Source organism: Equus quagga, chromosome 7 (assembly GCF_021613505.1).
Source record: "Equus quagga isolate Etosha38 chromosome 7, UCLA_HA_Equagga_1.0, whole genome shotgun sequence".
NCBI classification, from domain to species: Eukaryota; Metazoa; Chordata; class Mammalia; order Perissodactyla; family Equidae; genus Equus; species Equus quagga.
Genome location: NC_060273.1, coordinates 101486805 through 101512407, shown reverse-complemented (window position 1 = coordinate 101512407; position 25603 = coordinate 101486805). Strand labels below are relative to the sequence as shown.

At 38.3% G+C, this 25603-nt stretch overlaps 1 protein-coding gene across 4 annotated transcripts in view; it reads right to left on the bottom strand.

The window, feature by feature from the left end:
* The window catches only part of EPB41L4A (erythrocyte membrane protein band 4.1 like 4A), a 249063-nt gene that overhangs the window by 6138 nt on the left and 217322 nt on the right, over nt 1-25603 (bottom strand). For all 4 annotated transcript variants that reach the window (XM_046667060.1, XM_046667062.1, XM_046667063.1 and 1 more), the window contains 4 exons: nt 16542-16661; nt 2840-2887; nt 1992-2060; nt 825-935 (listed from right to left, as the gene is read on the bottom strand). In XM_046667060.1, coding sequence (XP_046523016.1) covers nt 825-935; nt 1992-2060; nt 2840-2887; nt 16542-16661 — 348 coding nt within the window. The remainder of the gene's footprint in view (nt 1-824; nt 936-1991; nt 2061-2839; nt 2888-16541; nt 16662-25603) is intronic.

Here is a 25603-nt window from a genome sequence, read left to right as displayed (position 1 = left end):
CCTACCGTGCCGTGTTGTATAAATGGCTTTCTGACTTGTTTCTAGAGAAACACTTATTGGCCATTTATTCTTTTCTATAAACCTATGGAGCTACAGACAGCCAGGTTCTATATTTTATAAACAAAACAAAACAAAACTCAAACAAAACTGGCCTAATACCTTTCTCCACTGGGCTAGCCCATCTCCCAACTGATTGTTTATCAAAGTTTTGAGCCTTAGTTCAGAGTTTAATGGTTAACAGTCCAACTAGCAATCCCAAGGGCATGAATTTCCATGACTGTAGTGTTTTTACAAATGGATGCATAACTGTTAACATATTCATTTAAGATATGGGACCTAGTGTGTCAAGCTAAGATATGGCTGCTCTCCTCAAAAGGAAAAATAGCACAAAGAAACAAACTACTGTAATATCTGATGTTTGCTGTAGTAAAAGAAAAGCCATCAAAAAGAAACTCTTCGTCAGATCAAAAGAAACTCTTTTCTGTCAACCTCCCTCAAATGCGTCTGCATTACTCACAATACCATAGCTCATGGGTTTTTCTTTCCCTTTCTTCTAAAAGCCTCGGCACATAGCTTGGAAGTGCTGTAAATCAGCTTCAGTATGATCCACATCTGCGTTGTCCAGTATGGTAGCCCCTAACCACACATGGCTATTTAAACTTAAACTCATAAAATTACAAGTTTAGTTTCTCAGTCACAGTAGCCACATTTCGAATACTCAATAACCATAGATATAGAACATTTCCATCATCGCAGAAAGTTCTATTGGACTGTGCTTCTCTGGAGCCATGAAGGTGATGATGTCCTCAGGCTTGCCTACTTACTTCACTTCCGAGAGAACGGATCGCTCCCCATCTGAACACTGGGACCTGCGATACTGGCGGTAACTTCGTGGCGAATGAGAATGCCTGATGCGGATTGGGTCACCTTGAGTCCTGGACAAGCAACAAAAAACACAGAAACAAACACACCTGAAGTCAGAACAGGATAATCTGGAGTTCTTCTTTAACATTGAAACCATAAAGGAATAATGACTTTGAGAGTTTCAAAAATTACATGATACCTCTGGGCTTGGAAAGCCCAAATGGCTTAAATTTCACAAGTTTACAATAGAAAACTGCTCCCCTGACCATACGTGAAAGTGAAACTCCTTATAATATTTGTATGTATATGTGTATATGTATATTTTTTTAACTACCAAATATTTATGAAATTATTCCCAATTGTTGAGTTCTCTCCAGAAGTGTGGAAGAAAAAAAATCTTCAATGAAGACAAAATGGTATTCCTACCAGAAAAAGCTGGTCTTGTCCTAGCTACTAACTAGCCTGTCATTAACAATTCAATCTTTGGCTTAAAGATGAGGGGGTGGGGGTGGAGGTGGGCAGGGTGTGTACCAACCTGCAATTTGACTGGAGAGGGAAGGAGGCCTGGGTTACAGAAGGGAAGTAAAGCAATGAAGCGGGCTCTCACTTTCTCTTAACCAATTATAGCAGGGCAGAAAACAGTAAATAGGTCCTCTGCTGCTGCATCCTACACTGAGGATGACAGGGATCCCATTAGGCTTTCATGAAGCAAGTTCAATGTCCTAGCTCTAGGACAGGGCTTAGATTGGGCTTATATGACAGGGTTTTATGGTCAGCAAATTCTCTTGGTTTTAAAATAATAAAAAGAAATATTGTTGCCAATCAATGAATATCTCAAAAAAAAACATATTTTAAAGCTAACATTAACCATCAAAAGCCCCATTTGTACCTACCACATACAAATAGGCAGTTAATAGGAGATGACAATGATTATACAAGTACAAAGGAGAATAATTAGCTTTAATACACCCTTCTCTACCCCTCTCCCTGTCGTTATTTTCAATTTTAGTTAAAACATCAAGACAAATGAAAGCACTGCATGGAACACCACTGAAGAGTAAAAATGGATCACTCACTTGTAAGTACTAATAAAACTTGGGTGAAAAGATTTTCAAAGACATACTCACTCTATCTTAGTGTACGGAATCTCTTTTAATTGTTCTTCTGACAATCCAGATGGATCCACAAGTTCCTTTCTAGAAGGGAAAGAGCAAGAAAATTAAAGTTGCCATGCTGGAATAGAGAAATTGACAGGTGCATTTTTTTCTAATCTTGTCCCAAAACACAGTGTTAGTAAAACTAATAGAAATGTAAGCCAGGAACAAAGATTTAAAAACTAGAATGTACTCAAGGAAAAATGGGAGGAAAATGTTCCCTCTAGCTCTTCTACTTTCTTCCAGTTTTTCTATTTCCAGAAGGTAGATGGTGCTCCAGCCATCCTCCATTCCCTACAAAAGATCTGCTCCTATCCCCTGCACTAGGTGTCTTTTTTTCTTCTGAACCTGTTGTCCTTGGTACTTATTTATAAAATATTGGCCTGTCTGAGGCCCACTTAGAGGCAAGGCTAAATGGCCTAGGAGAGGAGATATCAGGGCTGCCTGTAGACTGGCTGTGGGCATGCTAAGGCACCCCCACTGTGAGCACCATGTTCCACATAATGACGGCAATGAAGACCATTTGACAGGCTTCAGTCTGAGGCTGCCTTTTGGTGTCAGTGGTCTTCCTTATAAATGCCTTAAAACCACATGGGTTTTAAAACGATGAGGATGGGGGCCGGCCCGGTGGTGCAGCGGTTAAGTTTGAACATTCCACTTCGGCGGCTCGGGGTTAACTGGTTTGGATCCCAGGTGCAGACATGGCACCTCTTGGCAAGCCATGCTGTGGCAGGCATCCCACATATAAAAGTAGAGGAAGATGGGCATGGACGTCAGCTCAGGGCCAGTCTTCCTCAGCAAAAACATAACCCAGTACTCACTGAATATGCTTCCATAACTCTTCTTTTGCTTGGATATCAGGGCTTCTCCTATAAATAAAGAAAACAACACTCATCTCCGCAAACGTGCTTCATCTAACAATCTAATAACTAACTTAAGCAGAGCTACAACATTGTTTCCAGACTGTGAAGTTCTTATTTGCCAGCTGAGACCAGACAAGAAAAGACTGGGCAGGGAGAGCTAACGAGGGATGGTTAGTATAAAGACACCAGATAATCCATCTGCCAGCACCACTTAAGAAAAATCACATAAAAACCAGCCCTAACCAGGGCTTCGTTTGATGATAGAGCTTAGAACTGCAGAAGCAAATCTACACACCCTCCAGTGGTGAATTTACAATGAAGAATGATTTGGGTGGCTTCTGTTTCCCGTCCTTCTAACTATTTCTAAGTAAAGGCAAAAAGAAGAACTCATCCTGATTTTATTAATATGAAAGAGTCCCAACATAATCTATGGCTACCTAGAAGCAGCAACCACAAGGGAAAAGAAAATGGCGGGACAGCTCAGACTGGCAGACTATGTGCCACCAACCCACCTTTCATGTTCCGTCTGATGCCGCATTTCGGGGCCAAAGCATGGGCCCACAAATGCTGGACCTATCTGTGGCTCATGCTGTCACTCTTGATATGCTCTTCTCCATCCCTGACTATAGATCCCACAAATCTCTTCTTCTCCAAGAACGACTAGTAGAAATTATACCACTATCTTTAACTTCCTGGAATGAGAAATCCCAAGTCAGCAGTCATGTCTTCGCACTCCCCATAATAGCAACGAATACTGGAAATCTAGTGTTGCCACAGGATGATTTTTTTTCCTAATGAGAAAATAATAAGGTTTCCTGAGTCCTTTCAAGAGAACTAAGGTCTAATAAAGTCCCAAAGAAAGGACCCAAACCTTAACAATTAAAAGGCCTGGAGCTAAACAAAGCCATCAATATACTCTGTCCTGTGGAATTTTACATCATAACATGTCAGCATTTCTGGGCTCAATATCATTTTCAACATATGATATTATCATTGGTCTCATTTTTCTCAGTTAATAAGGGCACCACCGAGGCATTCTGGCAGGGCTTTCTGAGCCCACAGAATACAATAAGCTACATTATAACAACTGAATTCACTAAGTGTTTTTCCCCTTGTGGAGAAAAAAAAAACTGTCTGTAGATACTTTGCAATCAACTCAAAAGGAGTCAAAACATGGAGGACAAGGGATGAAGCCTTGGTCTCAGACATATAAAATGTGATATTGTAGATTTTAAGAATAAAACTGTATGCTTAAAAAAAATCTTAAGAAATGCTGCTTTGGAAGGATTTCCTGCCTGGAATCTACCTTTCCTACATTTGGCTAGTCTGATTCACCAGACAAGATGTTAACCCATTAAATGATACTGCCAGAGAAGGTGTTAATATTAAAAAGCACTAAGCTATTATTCCATTCCCAGAGAAAGATAGTTCTGTTCTAACTGTACTCCAGCTATATAGTTCCTGCCTCCAAGAATACTCACAGAAAGTCACTCAATAGGCTAAAGTATTAAATAATACCTAGGTTAGGAAGCTCTTTATTTTAGGAAGGCACAAGAGAGAGGCTACCTTTGTTAGGGCAAGCTTTCTCAGCCTCAGCACTACTGACATTTTGGGTCAGATAATTTGTTTTCGTAGGGTGCTGTCTTGTGCATTGTAGGATGATTAATAGCACCTGTGGCCTCTACCCACTTGATGCCAGTAACACTGCCCCAGTGTGACAATCAGAAGTCTTTAGACATTGCCAAATGTCCCCTGGGGGGCAAAACTGCCCCAGCTTGAAAACCAGGTATGACCTGGAAGTAAAGCAGCTAAGGTTGGGTGGAGGAACTGAGCAGCCAAGTTACTGTAAAGATCCATTATGTGGATACTGTAACAGAGAGAATGGAGAGGTGGAGAGAATGACACTGAGGCAGGGATTAAATCTTAAAAGAATGAAGGAAGTGTGGCCTAGGGTACAGTTGATGAAAACTACAAGCAGTGGTATAATTTTATGGCATGAGATTCAAAGCTGAGTGCTTTGAGGAAAGAGGGAGGGAGAATGAGAACAATGAGGGGCAAGGCGGACACGGCCCCCACCACCTCCATACCAGGCCTAGAGGTGAGAGATGGTGAACATGAACAACATGTGAAAACTGATAACAGTGGATATTTCTCAGTGTTGGAATTGCAGGTAATTTTATTTTCATATTTATACTTTTCTATCATGTCTGATTTTTTTTAGCCAAAAGAATTTCTTACCTTAATTATCAGAAAAGAAAAAAACATAAGGTTATTTTCATGATTTAAAAAAATTATTATCGTTGCAATTCCACAGGAAATGCCTTTCATTCCTATCTCAGAAGAATTAACAGAAATGTTATCTTAACCCGAATGAGAACATCAGTCCATCCAGCCATAAATATTGGGCCTAAATAGTCCAGAATTTAGTCTATATGTTTAAATTCTATAGCACCATAATAGTTATGTGTTTAACTAAACTAAGTTCTGAAATGGCCAGCAGTTTCAAACAGCTTTAAGGCAGGGAAAAGTTCCAAAACTAAAAAAAATGCTAATTTCATCCTACTGCTAGACCACCTGTGATTTAATGAATGTAAACACAGGCTACATGCTAATGAGGAATGTACTATTTCTATGCTTACATCTGCACACATTTAATCAATAATTTAGGATGAATCCATGATCTGCAGCTCAACATCATTTTGTGGGTTTAGAAAGCTGTGGAATTTTAACAGCTCTTTTTCTTAATTAACAGGCCCTTAATTATGCGGATGTTCTACTTGAACTCTTGAAATAAGTTCCTAAGAACAACAGAACCTTGAGTTGTCCATAGGTACGACATATATAAAAAAATACACATGTGGTCCAATATTAGCCCAATATTTTTCAAAAGCATCCCTCGTCCACGCCTTATACCAAGAGTCCACTTTAAATTAATATTCATTTTTCAGGGAAATTAGTTTGATGAGACATCATTTAGAAATCATTTTCCTTTCTTCCAAAACCCTAAAGAACGATACTTCATAAAACCACAAAGGGTTTAAACCCCATCCCTGCACCCAGTGTTCTTCCTCACCTCCAAACACTCCAGTTACATTATCTAGGAAACACTGCACTATACTATATGCGACATCTTATACTAGAGTATATAATACACTACAATTTGTGTACCTTACTATGCTAAAAATAACAAATATGGCAGCATTTGACTTATTATTTTTATGATCTTACTACTGACCACTGCTCTAAAAGGAAATTTAGAGTTGAAGATATGTTACTAAGAAACTGTAAGTTTACAAAACATCTTTATTTAAAGAACCCAAAGCACTTAGCAAATAGCTCAGTAATTTCTCACCATGTTCCTGGGAGGTCAGAATAGATATAATTAGGAGGTATCTGATTCTTCCCCTTTTTCCCTCTCCCCCACTCAGAATTAACGAAGGTTTAGGAAGCCACAGAGCCCAGCAACCCAGCTGCTGAAGATCACTCAGGAGTCACTTCCAGGGGCTTCATGCTAAATCTTTATCTAAGGCACCAGACTTCTGCTTTGTGTTTAACTAGGAATATTCACCCTGACAACCGCATCTTCCACATTATCAATACTTTTCAATAAAAATAATATGACATTATCGCCACCAGAGGGAGCCTGAGCCTTCTTACGTACACAAGTTGAACCTGGGAACTATTGTTTTAGCTTCACTGCCTCTTCCAAAAATCCCAATGAGTAAAGGGTCACCCATATAGAAAAGCAGTTTCATCGAAGCGGATCTTTTTTTCTAATGATAAGTAAACATGAATGTCATGGGAATGCAGCTGAAAAACGTACCACATAGAACTATACACACTTCTCAACGTTTTACTAGGTGAGACCCAATTATATTTCGGCTTAATGTTTTTTAGGAGAAAGGGGTTTTGTATTTTATACTACTGTATGTCTCTAGTATTGAATATGATTTTCTAGCTTATCATTAGGGATTAAAAAACAGAATGAATGAATCATGTATGAATGATGTATCATAACATTCTGACCCTCAGTAGATACTTCCATATGGGCAATTTATAGACACTGCAATAGCAGTTCAAGAATATGGGAGTAATTGAAAGAGAAGTGGTTTACTGTAGATCTGAAATGCTAAATATACTTATAAATATATCTGAAGAACAATGTAAATTACTTTCCTCAGATGTTACTCTAGCCATGTTTCGACTTTTAAAAAACAACCTCTACTGGTTCCTAGTAGTTAAACTCTCATAGGACCAAATTCTAATTTTTGTGAGTTGGCCCCACCCTACCTTCTTCACTTTTCACCTCCTCCTCATCTCAAGGAAAAAACATCAAATATCTTGTAGTGTTTCTAAAGATTAACTAAGGCCTTACTCCTTACTTAGGAGAACTTACTAATGATAGTGAGTGCAATTGTGAGCACTTATGATATCATAAGCACTTGACATATGTGATCTGACTTAATGTCCAGTAAAATCCCATAAGGATGGTATTATCTGTGCTGTAGCGATGACAATGGAAGCTGGCGGAGATTACATAATAAGCTAAAACTGGGAGGCCCAGAATGTAGGCAGAAGTCTGACAACAGCATCCAACAGATATTTTAATTGTCAACAAACCTCAGGTTTTTAATGTCACAGCTCAAATAAAAGCCAGGGCACAGTTGTCCTTTATAAAGTGACCCAACCTCTTGCAGAGTTGTAATACATTTATCCAGTTACTTATTTCCATTTGATCACCCACTAGGCTTCTCAAACCTAACAAAACAAAAATGTTGACAGTCTCCCATCTCAGTAAAATGGCATGGCTACCCACTCCATTGATCAGCCCAAAAGCTAAAATTCATTCAAGATTTCTCTCACACTACAAATCTGTCAGCTTTGCTTCCAAAACACGTATTTATCCTCTTCTCTTCACTCCACCACCATCTTTTCCGAGCTAAAACCATCTCTCACCTGGACCACTGCAAAAGTTTTCTAATTGCTCTTCCTGCTTCCTTTCTCACTCTCTCAATCTGCTTTTTACCAAGCAGCCAGAGCAACTTCCGAATGAACTACTCTTCAAACAGATTCTCTTTTTCTGCACTTAGGTTTTTTTTTAACTGCACTTTGGCCATATCATCCATATAGTTAATCAAGCTCAGTTACGAAGTCATCACAAACATCTGCTAAATCTCCTTATGGTTTGCTTTAAAAATAAATTCCAGGGGCTGGCCCCGTGGCCGAGTGGTTAAGTTTGCGCGCTCTGCGGCAGGCGGCCCAGTGTTTCGTTGGTTCGAATCCTGGGCACAGACATGGCACTGCTCATCAAGCCATGCTGGGGCGGCGTCCCACATGCCACAACTAGAAGAATTCACAACGAAGAATATACAACTATGTACCGGGGGGCTTTGGGGAGAAAGAGGAAAAAATAAAATCTTTAAAAATAAATAAATTCCAAAAAAGATAAACATCAAATTCTTAGCAGGGTTCTCTCATACAACTGCATCGTTCTGAGACAACCTGCTATCTGATCTGGTATTTTAATCATGTCGATATAATTTAAAAGAAAGTTTAAATAAGATTTTAAATTTAAAGTACCATTAGAATCTTTTCTGATTTCAGTTGATCTGATAGAAACGATATCCAATTTAAAGATATTTCTCTACCTCAAAAGAGTATTTCTGAACTTCAGCTTCTGGCCATAATGGAGTAACTGGTATCAGACAAACCTTCTCATCCTCGAAAACTATAAAACAAAGCATACTAAGCAACTGTTTTGCAGACACTGGGCAACAGAGAGCATACGCCTGTGATCTTTGAGAGAAGGGAGGCACAAGGTGAGCTCCCATTTGCTCCAGTTTTCTGCCCTGGGGCACTTGTCCAGTGTGGTGCAGGGAGACAGAACTTAAGAAGCAACACACAAGGCTGCGAAGGCAGAGATCAGAATTTGAGGCTGTTGATGAGGCTGAAATTTACAGTGCAGGATAAAAGAAAAAAGGGGGCTGCTCTGGGGACTCCAGAAGTCCGCATGGGAGGGTTTTCCTTAAGAGGTTGGCTGAGTATGTTCGCTGCACTAAGTCTACACATAAGCAGGTGAGACTTGGTGAGCCCAACAGAGCAAGCTGCTGCAAGGCTGAGAGCTGAACAGAGACCCCAGAGAGTGTGCAGTGGCAAGAGAACAAGGTCTGTTGCAGCCACGGTAGAGAAGCCAGGCCAAGCACTGCGTGCATTCAACCAAGAGTTCAGAAAGGCCAGGCTTTAGGAATAAGGACCAAGCCTAAAGTAAAGGACATATCCCAGGCTAATGACAAAATCTAAAAGGCCCATCCCATCAAAGCATAAAACCAGCATAAAATAAGATCAAGAGGACCCAACAGTAATTTAGCTGCCTACTGGAACAAAACTGGACAGTCTTCAAAGGAAGACAAAGTAATTCAAGTAATTCAGACCTCCTACACCATATAATCTAAAATTTCCAGCATACAATGAAAAATTAGTGTACATGCAGAGAGGCAGGAAAACATAACCATAATCTAGGCAAAAAAATAAAAGGAGTCAATAGAAACAGATTTTGAAAGACCCAGAGGTAGGAATTAACCAATAGGGACTTTAAAACATCTTTTATAAATATGTACAATTTAAAGAAAAATATGGAACATAATAAATGAATAGATTTGAAACCTCAGCAGAGAAAAGGAAAGTACATAAAGAAATTGAAATTATAGAACAGGAAAGTACAAAGTTCACTGAGTAGGTTTAATAGCAGATTGGACCACAGAAGGGGAAAACAGGGGTTGATGGAGGTGAAAATAGGTCATTAGAAATGATCAAAATTGCAAAGAGAGAGAGAAAAGATTTAAAAAATGAACAGAACCTCAGTTGCCTGTGGGACAATAGCAAATGGTCTAATATACATATAACTGGATGCTCAAAAAGAGAGAAAGAATTTGAAAAATAATGGCCAAAAATTTCCCAAATTTGGTGAAAAACATCAAACTACAGAAAAATAAAAGCTAGTGAAAAAAAGAAATTCCATACAGTGCCTACAGAATGAAGACTGACTTCTTATCAGAAACAACAGAGACCAGAAGACAACAGAACAATCTCTTTAAAATGTGCTAGAAAAAACTATCAACCCAGAATTTTGTAATAGCTAGTGAAAACATCTCTTACAAAAAAGGGTAAAATAAGGACATTTTCATATACAATAAAACTAAGAGAAGTTATTGCCTGCACACCTGTATGATAAGAAATGCTAAAAGAAGGAAGATGGAATGTCAGATCCAGAGAAGAGAATATAGCACTGGCAACAGTAAACATGTGGTAACTGTATTCATTTTCTATTGCTGTTGTAACAAATTACCATAAATTTGGTGGCTTAAAACACACAAATTTACTATCTTACAATTTTGTAGGTCAGAAATCTGACACAGGTTTCAAGGTATTGGCCTAAATCAAGGTGTTCACAGGGCTGCATTTCTTTCTGGAAGCTCTAGGGGAAAATATATTTCCTTGCCTCTCCCAACTTTCAGAGTCAGCCCATGTTCCCTGGCTCATGGCCCCTTACTCTATTCTCAAAGCCAGCAATGGCAGGTTGAGTTCTCAAAATGAATCACTCTGACTCCCTCTTCTGTCCCTTTTCCACTTTTAAGAACCCTTGTGATTACTTTGAGCCCACTTGGATAATTCAGGATAATCTCTCTGGCAGAAGGTCAAAATGATTAACAATCTTAATTCCACCTGCAACTTTAATTCTTCTTTGCCATCTAACATAAAATCTCCACGAGTTATGGAGATTAAAATATGGACATATTTAGGGGGCGATTTTCTGCCGAGCGCATTAACTATAAAATGTCTTTCCTCTTTTCTTGATTTTTTTTAAAAAAAACATCTTACTGTTTAAGCAAAGATAATAATATTCTAATGTGGGGCTACTAACATGCAAAAATAAATATGACAATAGCACAAAGGACAAAGAATGGAAAGGAACTATATTTCTCCAAGGTTTCTAAATTTTATGTAAAATGTTATGATAGTAATCCTAAACAAATCATGATAAATTAAGGAATCAAACTGTAAGCCATAGAGAAACCACTAAAAATAATAATGATAAAAAATAGCATAGATAGGTAAGACATCAATAGAGAAAGTAAAATGGAGCACCAAAAACATTCAAATAACACAAAGTATAGTAGGAAAGGAGAAACAAACCAACAAAAAATAAATAGAATAAATAGAAAAAAAGAGCAAGATGGTAGACTTAAACTCCAAAATATTAATAACTACATTAACTGTAAATATACTAAACATTCATTTTAAAAGGTAGAGATAGTCAGACTAGATTAAAAAAAAAAAGAACAAGCCCAACTGTATGCTGTCTACAAGAGATGGGCTTCAAATATAAAGACATACTCAGGCTTAAAGTAAGATTAAAAGGATAGACCATGTGAGCATAAGAAACATCTAATAGCTATAGACACACACACATACAACACATGTGTGTGTAGTGGACATGAAGAAAGGAGTATTACCAAAACAAAGAGGACACTTCATAATGAGAAAAAGGTCAATTCATCAGGAAGACCAAAAAAACACCACAAGTAAGTATACACCTAATACCAGAGTTTCAAAATAATGTGAAGCAAAAACTGACAGAACTTTAGTGAAACACACAAATCCACAATCATTGTTGGAAATTTTAACATCCCTCTCTCAATAACTGAAAAGAAAAAGAAATCAGAAAAGACATAGACTATCTTAAACAACACTATCAGCTAACTAGATCTACCTGACATTTCTGGACTACACCCAATGACTGAAGATGTTCATTCTTTCCAGGTCCACCAGATCATTCACCACTAAAGACCACATGCCAGGTCTTAAAACAACTCTCAATAAATTTCAGAGGATTAAATCTTACAGATTTTTTTTTTTTTTTACCACAACAGAATTAAATTAGAAACAGTAATGAGATATCTAGAAAATCCCCAAATGTTTGAAAATTAAACAACACACTACTAAAAAATCCATGGTCAAATAAATTACAAGCAAAATTAAAAATTATTTTGAGGGGCTGGCCCCGTGGCCGAGTGGTTGGGTTCGCGCGCTCCGCTGCAGGCGGCCCAGTGTTTCGTCAGTTCGAATCCTGGGCGCGGACATGGCACTGCTCATCAAACCACGCTGAGGCAGCGTCCCACATGCCACAACTACAAGGACCCACAACGAAGAATATACAACTGTGTACTGGGGGGCTTTGGGGAGAAAAAATAAAATAAAATCTTTAAAAAAAAAAAATTATTTTGAACTGCATGCTAATGAAAACAATGCTTATCAAAATATGTGAGATATAGTTAAAGCAGGGCTTAGAGGGAAACATAACTTTATACTGACAATAAAAAAGAAGAAAGGTTTAAAATCAGAGTCACCTTAAGAAGATGAAAAAAGAGCAAATAGAAGACAAAAGAAGTAGGAAGGAAGTAATAAAGAATGGAAATCAATGAAACAGACAAAAGATAACAGAGAAAATAAATAAAACCCTAAGTTGGTTCTCTGAAAAGATTAAGAAAAAAATTAAGAGAACACAAATTGTCAACATCAGGAATGAAAGAAATGATATCACAATAGATGCTAAAAGGATACTAAATAATTATGATGAATAAAGTTTTGCTGACGTTTTTGACAACTTAGATAAAATGAACAAATTCTTTTAAAAACACATATTACCTAAACCTATACCCAACAAGTAGAAAGTCTGAATAGCCCAATATCTGTTAAAAAAAAAAAAAAAAAAGAGTTTGTAAGTTAAAACTTCCCACAAAGAAAATTCCAGGCAGAGATCGTTTCGCTGGTGAATTATATCAAATATTTGAGGAAAGAATCTAGCCAGTACAATAAAGGAAGAAATAAAAATAGAAGGCAAATAAATATTTCCTTTAGAAATAAAGAAAAGCTGTCTCTGTTCACAAACAATGACTACAAAAGTAGAAATTTCAAAAAAGAAAGCTTCTAGAGCTAAGAAGTCAATTTAACAAGGTTGCAGGATGACAAGATACAATATCAGTATTTAAAAAAATCCATTTTACTAAATGCTAACAAATAATTGCAAAATAACATTGTAAAAAGTAAAGTTCAATATCATTAAACTATCAACTATTTAGGATCAAATTTAATAATATAAATGCAATAACTGTACTAAAAACTATGAAATATTGCTGAAAGAAGTTAAAGACTTAAACAGATGCATAAGACATTAATTTTCTTAAGACTGATCTACAGATTCAACGTAATCCTAATCTAAAGCCTGTAGTTTTTCGGCGGGGGGAGGTTGGGGAGACTAACAAGTTGATTCAAAAATTTATATAGAACTGCAAAGGACCTAAAATAACTTAAAATTTTTTGAAAAAAAGAAGGACAAAGTTGGAGAATTTACACGGCCTGATTCAAGTTTTACTATAAAGCTACAATAACAAAGACAACATGGTGGCTTAGAGACAGAGGAATAGATCAATGAAACAAAACTGCCCCACATATAAGCAGTCAACTGATTTTCAACAAAGGCCCCAAGGCATTTCAACAAATGGTACTGAAATAACTGGATAAATACCTGGAAGAAAACTTCTCAGTATCTACCTCTACCCCATTAATTCTAGATGGATCACAGACCTAAATATAAGAGCAAAATCTATGAAGCTGCTAGAAAAAGATCTGAGGAAATCTTTCTGGCCTTAGGGTAGGCAAATATTTAAGACGCAAAAAAGCCTAAATTACAAATGAAAAAGAAGATGTATTGGTCTTCATTAAAATTTAAAATGTCTGCTCATCAAAACACAATTTAAGAACATGACAAGGCAAACTGCAGCCAGGAAGAAAGTATTCACAACATCCATATCTGAAAAAGAACTTATATCTAGAATATACAAAGAACCCTACAAAAAAAAAAAACAATTAAAAATGGGCAAAAACTTGAACAGATACTTTACAAATGAAGATATACAAGTAACTAATGAGCACAGGAAAATGTGGTTACCTTCATTAGTCATTAGGGAAATACTAATTAAAACCACAATGGGATACCACTCCAAGCCTACTAGACTTGCTAAAATTAGCAAGACAGACAAAACCAAATATTGGAATGAATGGGGTGGAACTGGAACACTCATACATTGCGAGTAGGGGTGTAAAATGATAACCACCTCTTTGGAAATCATTTTAGTAGTTTCTTATAAAATTAAATATGGTTAGAATTATGCTCAAACCCAGCAATTGCACGCCCAGTTATTTACCCCAAGGCAAAAGATAACATACTCCACAGGTACACTTGTACAGAATGTCTATAGCAGCTTTTAACATAACAGCAAAAACTGGAAACAATCCAAACGCCCATCAAGAAAAGAACAGATAAACTAATTGTGGTATTATTCAAAAATTTTAACTAAGCACTGATACATACAACATGGATTAATCTCAAAAACATTATGTTGAGTGAAAGAAAGCCAGATTTAAAGAGTATTCTTACATTTATACAAAGTTTAGTAAGAGACAAAAACTAACCCATGGTGACAGAAGTCAGACCAGTGGTTGTCTATGGGGCGTGGAGCCTGACGAGAAGGAGCATGAGGGACCTTCTGTTATTCTATATCTTGATTGGGGTGATGGACACACTGTACAAACATTTATCAAAATTCATTGACTTGTACACAAGAACAAGAGTATTTCACTGTATGTAATTTCACCTCAAGTTATCTCAATTAAAAAAGAAGTTTATTCCTTAGGCTGTTATATGAATCTCAGATCATTCAATTAAAATAATTAAATTCCCAGGCCCACATATTTGCCCCACAATATAATGGATATAATTGAATATAATACTCAACAACTTTGGATCATTCTATTTATCAATTTAATTTATAAATGAATTGTTCCATTTATTTACTATTGCTTCCAGTAATATTTTTTGATGTCTTCAAAATTTCTGTATAGAATTTTTCCTAATTTTATTTTACCCTCCCCTTTTTTTAATAAATGAAATTTACTATTGGCATTTAATTGAATTTAGAGTGCTTTAGAAATGATTAGAAAAACTGAATACTGTTTTTAAGATTTAATACCAAGTCACCAAACCTTGTGCATTACAAGTCCTCCATAGAAAAAGATGCTACATGGAAAGGGAAAAACATGTGGCAAAAGATTTACCTATGACTATGTTGGCACCTGATCTTAGGGTTCTGTGCCTTTTGGGTAAATTGTCTTCAATGAGGTGTTGATTCATCCAGATCTAAAGCTCTCTTGTTTAATGGAGCTAGGAGGAGGCAGTAGCCAAGAGGAAACTTTTCATTAACTTTTGCTTTATTTATTTATTTTTTGTGAAGAAGATTGGCCCTGAGATCTGTTGACAATCCTCCTCTTTTTGCTTGAGGAAGACTGTCATTGACCTAACATCTGTGCCAATCTTTCCTCTATTTTATGTGGGATGCTGCCACAGTGTGGCTTGACATGCAGTGCTAGGTTCGCACCCGGGATCCAAACCTGAGAACCCCAGGCTGCTGAAGTGCAGCACATGAACTTAACCACTATGCCACCAGGTGGCCCCTAACTTCTTCTTTAAATGGAACATTCTAGTTAGGTTCCAGAACAAAAACATTATGGAATAATGTGTAAATCTATAATGGTCTACACTGTTTAGTGACTACTTGCAAATTTCCTATTACAAAACAAACAGACATCAATCATTATAATGTATTACTGATAGAAACAAAAAGACAAAACAAGCATCTAAGACTGAGAAGCATCTCTTAGAGGTACAGAGGGTTCTGGGGTGTATCCTCCGGCGTCCTCTCCTGGCTTCTGTTAACCCGAGCTGGCACCCTTCTGCCTGGCTCCCTCACCTACCTCTACAGTTTGTCTTTACATCCATTCTTCAGCGTCCTTCTACTGCCCTGAGACACTTATCCTTCTTTCCATGTGTAAGCAACACCAGACATCTAACCAACCAGTATCACAAAGGGATGGGTAGTTAGTCCCCACTTATTTTAAAAAAGTATGCTTTGGGAAGTGGGGTTGGGAGTCTAAATCTGAATGATTCACACATTAAAAAAAAAACATATAAACTTGATCGGCCCAAAAGAAAATTAATCTGGGGGACTGGCAATCTCATCGTTACAGGGTAATTGTGTTCACACAAGGCATTGCCTAGCAACGGAAGGAGCAGGCAAATCCCACCATTCGGGTGTAATGAATCACTCACAGACTCCTGCTCACAAATGGTAATTTGATGGGAAGATATTCACATCTGGTTTAATCTGGAACAAGACTTCAGAGAATTCTGCAGACTCAAACCGAGAGAAGCAGCAGGTATTTCACCAATACCCAAGCTCCAGAACAAAGACTATTCCTACTTACTCAGTTGAATGATTGCTTTTGTTTAAAAACAAAACAAAACACGGTTTTGATAGCCTTGTTGTTTATGACATTCTGTTTTGGCTATGCTCCAACTTCGATGGCTTCAGCTCAGTTAATGAATGTCACAAATATAAAAAGGTAAATATGACAAACAAACAATGGGATAATCATGGTTGAACTAAATTACTTTAGAAGACCTCAAAGAGACAGCCCAATTTGCCCTACAATCCGCAAGCCACTTCAAGCTCAGTGTTTCTGAATCAAAAAAGAGACCACATACGAGCGAGATCTGTGTCTGGATCGTCTGTTGTTGGAGTCCGCCTGGTTTTTTTCCTTTTGTCTCCTTAATACGGCTTCCCACTGAGGCGCTGAATCAACCATATCATTCTCCTGCCGTATTCTGGAAAGAAAAGACCATTCATCTGAAGTCAACATCCACACACAGTGCTTTGTTTCTCGCTTCGTCCTGCATCTGCTTTTAAAAGTTATCAAATAAGTTATTTAAAAGTTATTAAGAAATGAAAAGTTATTTAAGAAGAAGCAACTTCATTAAAATCAGTCAAAGCTAAGAATGTATTAACTGAATTAAAATATCCATAAGTAGATATTATATATTATAATACTTATACATAGATTTTACTATATTATGTAGTTTCAGACTTCTGTCTTTGACTTAAAATTTCCCAAGAAAAAGATGTGTCAAACAAAAATTTACCTAAAACATATTTACGTTTTGACTAAACAGTGGTGTCTGCTGTAGATCTAATCTTAAATCATGAAACAAAACCATGTTTTTAAATGTACTAAAGTAGCAATGAATAATTTTACTTTGAAATGCTGTTAAAAATTCACAGTAATCATCAAAGTTTTCATGGACAATAGGTGCCAGGCACAATTCCCTTGATTTTTTTTTTTGGTGCAGAAGATTGGCCCTGAGCTAAAATCTGTGCCAGTCTTCTTCTACTTTGTATGTGGGACGCCTCCACAGCATGGTTTGATGAGCAGTGTGTAGGTCTGTGCCTGGGATTCAAACCTATGAACCCCAGGCTGCCGAAGCAGAGCACGTGAACTTAACCACTACATCACCAGGTCAGCCCCTAATTCCCATTTTTTAAGATAGAAAACTAGAAAGTACAAAAAGTTAAATATGATGGCATCACGCATTAGCAGCTGAGTAGGCACACACCATTCTGATTCATGCTCACAAGTTGAAGAGGGAATGAAGGTTGAACACTCAGTCTGGTCAGGGGCCAGGCAGGAATGCAAATGAAGGAAATCCAGGGCCGGGGGAAGTGGGGAACATTGGCACCTGCCATGTGAGACCACAAGACAGTGTTACCAAATCCTCTCATTCTTTAAAGATAATCCACAAATCTTGACTTTTAAAGTGAACTCTTTCAATTTTAAGTATTGGCAACCAATTCTGAATGTTAAGATACTGTACGGACCTAATAAAACCTATCTATGGGCCACACGACAGAAGTTTTGGATATCTGTTATATCAAGTCTTTCTAATAATGAGGATAAAGAGTTAGAGAAGGGGGAAGCAAGTGCTTAATTAATGAGTAAATATTGTCTGGAATGCACTGCAATGATGCTGTGAAGCCATGAGTATTCCTTGCAAAAATCAAACACCTGTTATCTGAATATTTGACTCTTAATTTATGTGAGTTCTTCAGAAAACTGTTCCAGCGTGTTCATTTCACATGCTGACGCTCCCAGGGTGTGGGAGAACAGTGTGGAATCACAGGGTAAGCATCCCAGTACTGTGACTGCATGAGCATAACTGCTTGAGAACAAAAATGCAAAGAACAGACAAGTTTGGAGTCATTTCTCTCTCTGAACAGATGTCTTTTGGTTGCCCTGTTACAGCACTTAGTACAGAATGTGGGGTGGATATCTGGATTTGCTCATAAATGCAATCAGTAGATGGGTGACAAATATTCATTTCACGTATAACTTAACTGGAGACAATGTAAAGCAAATTCAGGTAAAAAAAGAACAGTACCTTATAGGGAAGAAACCATTTAAATCACTCTAGATTAAAGAGGAATTACGTTAAATAAAAAATTATCTGTAACATACTTCAAGCCTTTGAACTGTGTATACTTCCTTGCTAAAGCTCTCATTTCTAATAGGTTATTTGAAAATTAACAGGATACAGTCGTAGTATGTCTCACAGATTCAAGAACATAGTTCCTTCTCTCATGGCATATACAGAGGAAATTAAAATTGAACATATACTGCTACAAATCTTCCTATTAGAAATACCTGAGGGAAAATATGAGAAGGTATACTGCTTAAGGTCACAATCATCAATTCCCATTTGAAAATGCCACGTAGCATGTACATGTGTCTGTGTGTACACACACATATACACACATACGCATTTTCATAGCCAGAATCTACAACTCTGAGCCATTCTATGTATCATGTGACAGCCAGTAACCCACCAGATCTGCTGTGGGGGAGCAGTTCTGGACACTCCCAGGACCGAGGGATCCAGAGTTAGGAAGAGACAATCAATGGGAAAATGGCAGGTTGGCAAGGAGGTATCTTCCCTCCCACAGAAACCCACACCTCACATTGCCCAGGGACAGACAGAAAACCCAGGCCTCCTAACTCCTAATCCTGCACGCTTTTAGATTCTAGCTTTCATTCTGAACTGAACTGGTGCATAGTTCATGGGCAGGACTAAATTTCACAATTTTATTTTATTTTATTTTTTTAAATATTGGCACCTGAGCTAATAACTGTTGCCAATTTTTTTTTTCCTTCTTGTTCTTCTGCCCAAAGCCCCCTAGTACATAGTTGTATATTTTAGTTGTGAGTGCCTCTGGTTGTGCTAGGTGGGACGCCGCCTCAGCATGGCTTGCTGAGCAGTGCTATGTCCACACCCAGGATCCGAACCGGTGAAATCCTAGGCCACTGAAGTGGAGGGCACAAACTTAACCACTCAGCCACAGGGCCAGCCTAAAATTTCACAATTTTAAATTTAACAGGAAGTCAGCATCTTTAAATATTTTTGAGAGGTCAAGCCTATCAGCAAGGCTGAGGCCTGACTTAGGCAAACATACTTTTCCCAAAGGACAGACATTTAAAAAGGAAGCACAATTAGTGTATGCTCGTTCTCTTCTGTTGGGGAATTTAGCTGGTTACCTTCATCCTCCACTTCACCCTGATAATAAAAAATTAAAACTCCTGAGACAAGAGCACACATATTTCCTGTACCTTGCTAGTAATAAGAACTAAATCAGAAAGAATCTCAGACTATGGCACATACCTTTAACTTTTATTTTTCTAATCAAAAAGTCTAAAGTGAGGGCAGTGAAACCCTGTCAGTTAATATCCTTGTGACCCACATGTTCCAAAGACAGATGCCCTCTACTGGTGGTACTGATTCATAAATATTCCAACAAGGTGCATTAAAAATGTAAGTCTCACTGGAGACTCACAACAGAAGCACATCTTCCTGAGTAACGGGTGGTGTGGCTGCCTTAGTCTGTAATGAAGTTTGAAATTACATCCTTACAAAAGGCCTCTGGTTAATGGTGCCTCATTACAAGAATGGAAGTGTCATTTCGCCTATCGAGAAACTGCTCCAGAAAATACACGTGCTGTATGTGGAAAGGAAAAATCCTAGCCCTAGAAGCAAGTATACTGTAACACTCAGTCCTTAAGAGGCAGGAGTTAACTATTTTGTTTATATATGAATGAATAAAGGAAGCTTTAAATGTGAAAGATGTCTCCTATAAGGATTCTGCCTTGTAGGTCTCATTTATTGTTAGATGTGGGATATACAAGCATTGCTTTTTGCTCTTCTCCTGCTATATGTTAATTTTGATGTAGGGATTTACATTATGAAGAATAAAAACACTGCAAGTGTTGGATCCACATACCACCTTTTAAAAAGTCAAAATACGTTCTTATATCACTGATAGAAATGAAAGTCTCAAGGAGAAAAGAAGAGGCCATCGTAATTTACATTGGGGATGTATTCATTTTCAAATGTTGCATTTAAAGGTGAACCTCAAAAATGCTGTTTCTTTCTGATATCCTTTAAATGCAATAACTCTGCATTTATCATATGTTGTCTATTTCCTCATCTACAACTACGGAGAGTTAATACTTGGGTGGGAAGTCTTATCATAACAAGGCTTTTGTTTTTTAACTAACGTATAAGGAAGAGGGTTGTTTCAGAAGAGAGCATATCTCAATGATGTTTCAGAATAGGAGAATTCTAATACATTTCTTCCAAGTCTTACCAAGCTTCAACACCTCACTTTTTCAGACTATCTATGCAATTTAGCTTCTAACTGCATTTGATACTTAAAGTTTGCAAGAGGTTTTGAAGATGAAATGCCATATAATCGTTTGGTAACAATAATGAAGATAAGGACTCTTCCTAGTCTCTTCTTTCCTGTCTTCCCAATTACAATTCTACCTCTCCTGCAAAATTCTTCACCTTACCAAACGAACCCTCGTGGATTTTACTTTGCCCTCTTCGTTTATCTGGGCAATTTTGTTCCTAACAAGACCTTCCTTTATATCTGTTCTTAATTCACTTATCAGTCATTGAGATAAAGGCCATGTTTAATGCTAAACCTGAGAAATCGTACGGACCAAGTGTATAATGAAGCTTCAAGATGATACGAGAAATACACGTTGCTCCTGAGTTCTGCCTGGTTCTAGTTCTGCCATTGTCTGACTTAGAGACCCTGGGCACATCACTTATCTTCTTTGGTCAGGCAAAGATCCTTTCTAGCTTTAAAATTCTCTGTTTCTCTATTTGTTTTATTTCCAAGCCAGCCAGACATGAAACAAACCTCTACTCCTCAGCTATAGCACAGCTTTCCAGACAATTACTTCATATGGCCATTCCACTGCTAATATTAAATCTGCAGGTCCCAACTGAGTGTGGACTTGTGTTTCTCATCAACCACACTCATTTTTGGATCACCTGCTATAAACCAATCTTCATTTTTTTTTTCAGTAGTTTTTCTTCCCCAGGGAAATTTATGTTGGTTTCAGGCATCTGTCGACGTACTCCCCGAAGACCAGCAAGCAAAAAATTCATTTGCTTTTCCCACCTTCCCCCACCATCAACAAATTATTCGTATTTGCTCTTAAAGGTGCTTCTGTCTCTTCCACTTACTCCTTATGCCCTCCCTAGTAAAATGGGCTACCTTTGGTGCAATTTCCCTTTCCAACTCTCCTTCTATTTTCATAATTTTTCAACCTGCTTGATCTCACTCCCTAATCTGACAGCATTCCTCAGCGGCTGCAGCTCTGCACTTCCACAGCCATCTCTGCCAACTTTGATTATGCTCTGGAAGCCCTAAATCACCCGTATCAAATGTCTAACTCTTGATGGGACTTATTAAAGTGGAAATCAGAAGCCCTTGCAATCTGTAGCCTGGTGAACACTGTCTGTTTCCATTGGCTTTACATGGATGGCTGTCTCCATAGCCACAATTCTTACCTTGTTTGCAGCCCTACCTAAATCAGGGACAGGGCAGTAGAGAATGCCTGCAAGGAAGCAGTTACCTATTTTCAGGCTATAGAAAAGAAAGGACCACTGGTTTAAGTTTGCTATCACCCAAAACACATTTTTTCCCCAGGGCACGGGGACAATAATGTTCCTTTTTTTTTTAAACCACTCTAACAACAACAAAACGGTACCAAAATCATGATCTTCTAAGATTTGCCCTACTCAGATGTATCGCCCCTGTTAGCTGCAGTGCCACAGAGGACAATTTCTTCTTCTTTTTTAGAAAAATAATATAAAAGACCCTGTGGAACATATTTAAAATATTTAAAACCATCTCAATCCATTATTCAGATACAGGTTCTAAAAGACATCTAAAAGGCAGGAAAAAACTCTAACAACATTTGTGGCAGAACAAATTAATGTTAGAAACACTGACTTCTTTTTTTGTTAAAGGGAGCCGGGCCCTGTTTTACAGATAGAACAGGGACTTCAGACAACACTGAGCAGTGCGGACCGTTCTCATTAGTCTAATAGCACCTGCCTATGCAGGGCACTTTCTCCTCTTCAAAGCACATCATTATCTCCGGGATCTTTACAAACCTCCTGTGAGGTGGGCAGGGCAGGTATTATTCCACTTTGCATATGAGAAAACTAAGATTCAGAGGATAAAGTAACCAGCTCCTAGCCACAGACCTCTTCAAAGCAGGGTCAAATTCATAATGCAGGCTCCCTAATTCTTTGTTCTGTGCTCTGCTGCACCTGCATGCACACACACATGTGCACACACACAGCCTCACATACATAACTCATGTGTTTATGAGGCAAACATCCCAGAATAAAATTAGAGAAAGGTCCAAATGGTCCCCTGTTGCCAATTTATTCTAGTCCTGCTCTTACCCCAAGCTTTTCTCATTTCTTACTCTTAATCCTCACCAGGCTCCAAAGTTACTTCCACTTTTATGCTTATGCAAAAAACACCAGACTATTTCTCCGAGTCCCTGACCCCTACCTGCTCCAAATCTCCCACTTCAAAATCCTAAAAGCCTAGCAACACATCAAAGCTAATGACTGAGTAATTCACAGATTCTCCCCAGTGAATGCTCCAAGGACTGCTGATTTTCATGAATAGCACAAAGGATATTTTGCAGACCAGTTTCTTTGAATGTGAAGGATATTTTACATTAAGTTCAAGGCATTTTCAGGGAAAGCTGGTCTGTGAAACGTTTCACTCTGATAAGGGTACTTCCTAGGCCCTCCTTCAACATACACCCTGGGCAAGTCCCGAGCGTGGTCTATAGGCTCAAACCTCTAGACACCAGTTGGCTGACCCTTCTGATCTCAGGTACAAGATTCAAAATTCTAACTAGTGAAAACTAATACAATCTAATATTCACATAGATCATTAACGTCATACTGCCTTGTACTTGGTATTTTCCCAGTCTGATGAATTTAATTGAACCAATTATTTCACAAATCAGTATAGGAAAGTAATTTTAAGCATTTTAGTTTTTAATCCGACCAGTAAACTGAAATATCAATTTCATTTCCCAATATCCACCTGCCCTTCACTATTTAAATCATAATGATCACTTCAGAAGTTTCTGGGGGTCACATAGTCACCCCCTTAAGAACCTGTTAAAAGCTACACACTCTATCAACAGAAAATTGTACACTTGGAAACACACAGAACTTTACAGACAATTTCATAGGGTTATGAGACCCCTAAAACCCACCCATGGATCAGAGGATAAGAATACCTGGTCTAAAAATAACTAAATATGTACAGATAGGGAAAGTGAGAGAATGGAAGACGGGACTAAAGGAAAAGGGGAAAAAGCTGGAAAGGGGTAAGGAGATGAGGGACAGGCAAAGAAGAGGCCCAATTTCAAACTTAGATACTGAACTGTGTGGTTTTATACCCCAAAGTGCCCTCATCTCTTAGATTTCATTTGATTTTTACAGTAACTCATTCAACAAAAAAGATTATACACCTCACTTTAACGATGAGAAAACTAAGATTTAAACTGGTTACAAGAGTTGCCCAAGGTCAAACACCAGTACCTGGCAGAACCACAACCCTGACCCACAACCTCAGGAGATTGTAACATATCATTGGCTCCTAAGTGGAGACAGAATTCAGAGAAGACAGAAGAAAGGAAGAAAGAGTGGGAAAGAAGCCAAGAAAAGAAGAAGAAAGGAACCAAGTGAGTAAAGATAAAGTGATAGATTTAAAAGGGAGGCCCAAGAATAGAGATGATGAGGAGGAGACAAGTAGAGACACTAGAGGGAAACAAGGATTTTATGTCACCTTAGATGTTATAACAAGAAACTGTGCTGCAACTTCCAGCTAGTTATAAAAAGGGAGTGAAACACTATCTTCTCAAACTTCAATACCTAGAAAACTATAGGATACTCATCCACATTATGAAAACAGTAAAGAAAGAACAACTGACGTGGAAAGCGGGGGAAGACAGGCAGACAATCCCCCGAATCAAGGGGGAGCTGAGGCCTCCTGCGGGTGTAGGAAACAGCATGGGATGAAACCCTGCAGTTAACGCACAGCTGAGAAAAGAGCCCTCACAAACCTGGCCTCGTTGGTTCTGGACACAAAGGTGAGAGAAGCAGGTTTATCTACAGTTACATTTTTCTAAAATCGAAACTAAACAAAACAACAATCTTTGTTTCTAACATTAGCATTCCAGGGTTGGTGTGGATTATGATTTTTTTTAATGGTTGTTTAAAGCCCTAACTACTGCTTTAGATAAAGTTGATTTCTAAACATTGTTTTATTAACTTTTCTCTTCACACAAAATGAGAGATGTTTAAAGTGTTATCTCTGGGAACAGCAAAGCAGCTTATGCTCCAATAGGTAGACTTGGTGAGAAAACACTATTTCCAGAGAGGCCTCAAAACCTAACAGGAAAGATTTCCTTATGTTAAAAAAAAAAAAAAAAAAAAAACAATCCAGCAAGAAGGAATGGGGCAAAGGGAACAACATCCTGAAGACCACACACACTCTCCAGAAAGTAAACCCAACTCTGTCTGGGCTCCCCCAGAAAGAAACATCGTGGGCTTCAAAACCGTGTGTGAAAAGCAAATCTGCGTGGTCGGCACCCCTCTTTCCTAGGGGCAGGCTCTGGTTGCGAAAGTGCTGAAGCATCCGGGGCTGAATTTAGCGACCTTGCTGGCAGGAAGTAGAGCATCAGCAGGTTCAAGATTCGGTTTGGCTCATTCTAGGGTTACCAGAGTCCTTTAACAAAAGCACAGAGGATGCTGCCGAGAGCTTGGCTGGGTCACACTCTTGGCTGAAGTAAGAAAGGACGAATGAGGTTGAAGACATCCATCCTCTCCCCTAAAAAGGAGTCTTTTGCACAAGTAGGATGTCAGACACCAAGAGACAACCCTTCATCACGGACACAAGACATATTGGGACCATTAGCAGGGCTGTAGTTTAAATATTCAGATCTAGGCATCCTGATGTGGAATGAGTGGGTTCTGGCAAAATTTAGAAGGTCAATGATAGGATAGAAGGGGTTGGCAGTAGCACAGCATAACGGGTAAGTGGCACCCAGAGACAGTGTGATGTGTGTGCACCCTCTTTCCCTGCACAGTGTCACCTGCTGCACCAGAATTTTCAGAAATGGGGATTAGAACTGGAAGACATATTTCTTCCTGTGCCTACTTTTTGCTATGCCCCTGAGAGCTAGCCTCTGGACCTCATCTTTTACAGATAAAGGCAACTTATGTAACCCTAGGGCAGTCTTTCTGCAGGTAAAATAAATGAGTTTGAAAGCCTTTGTGTCAGAGCGTGTTTTGAAAGTGATTTCTCACTAATAGCCTTACAAAGCACA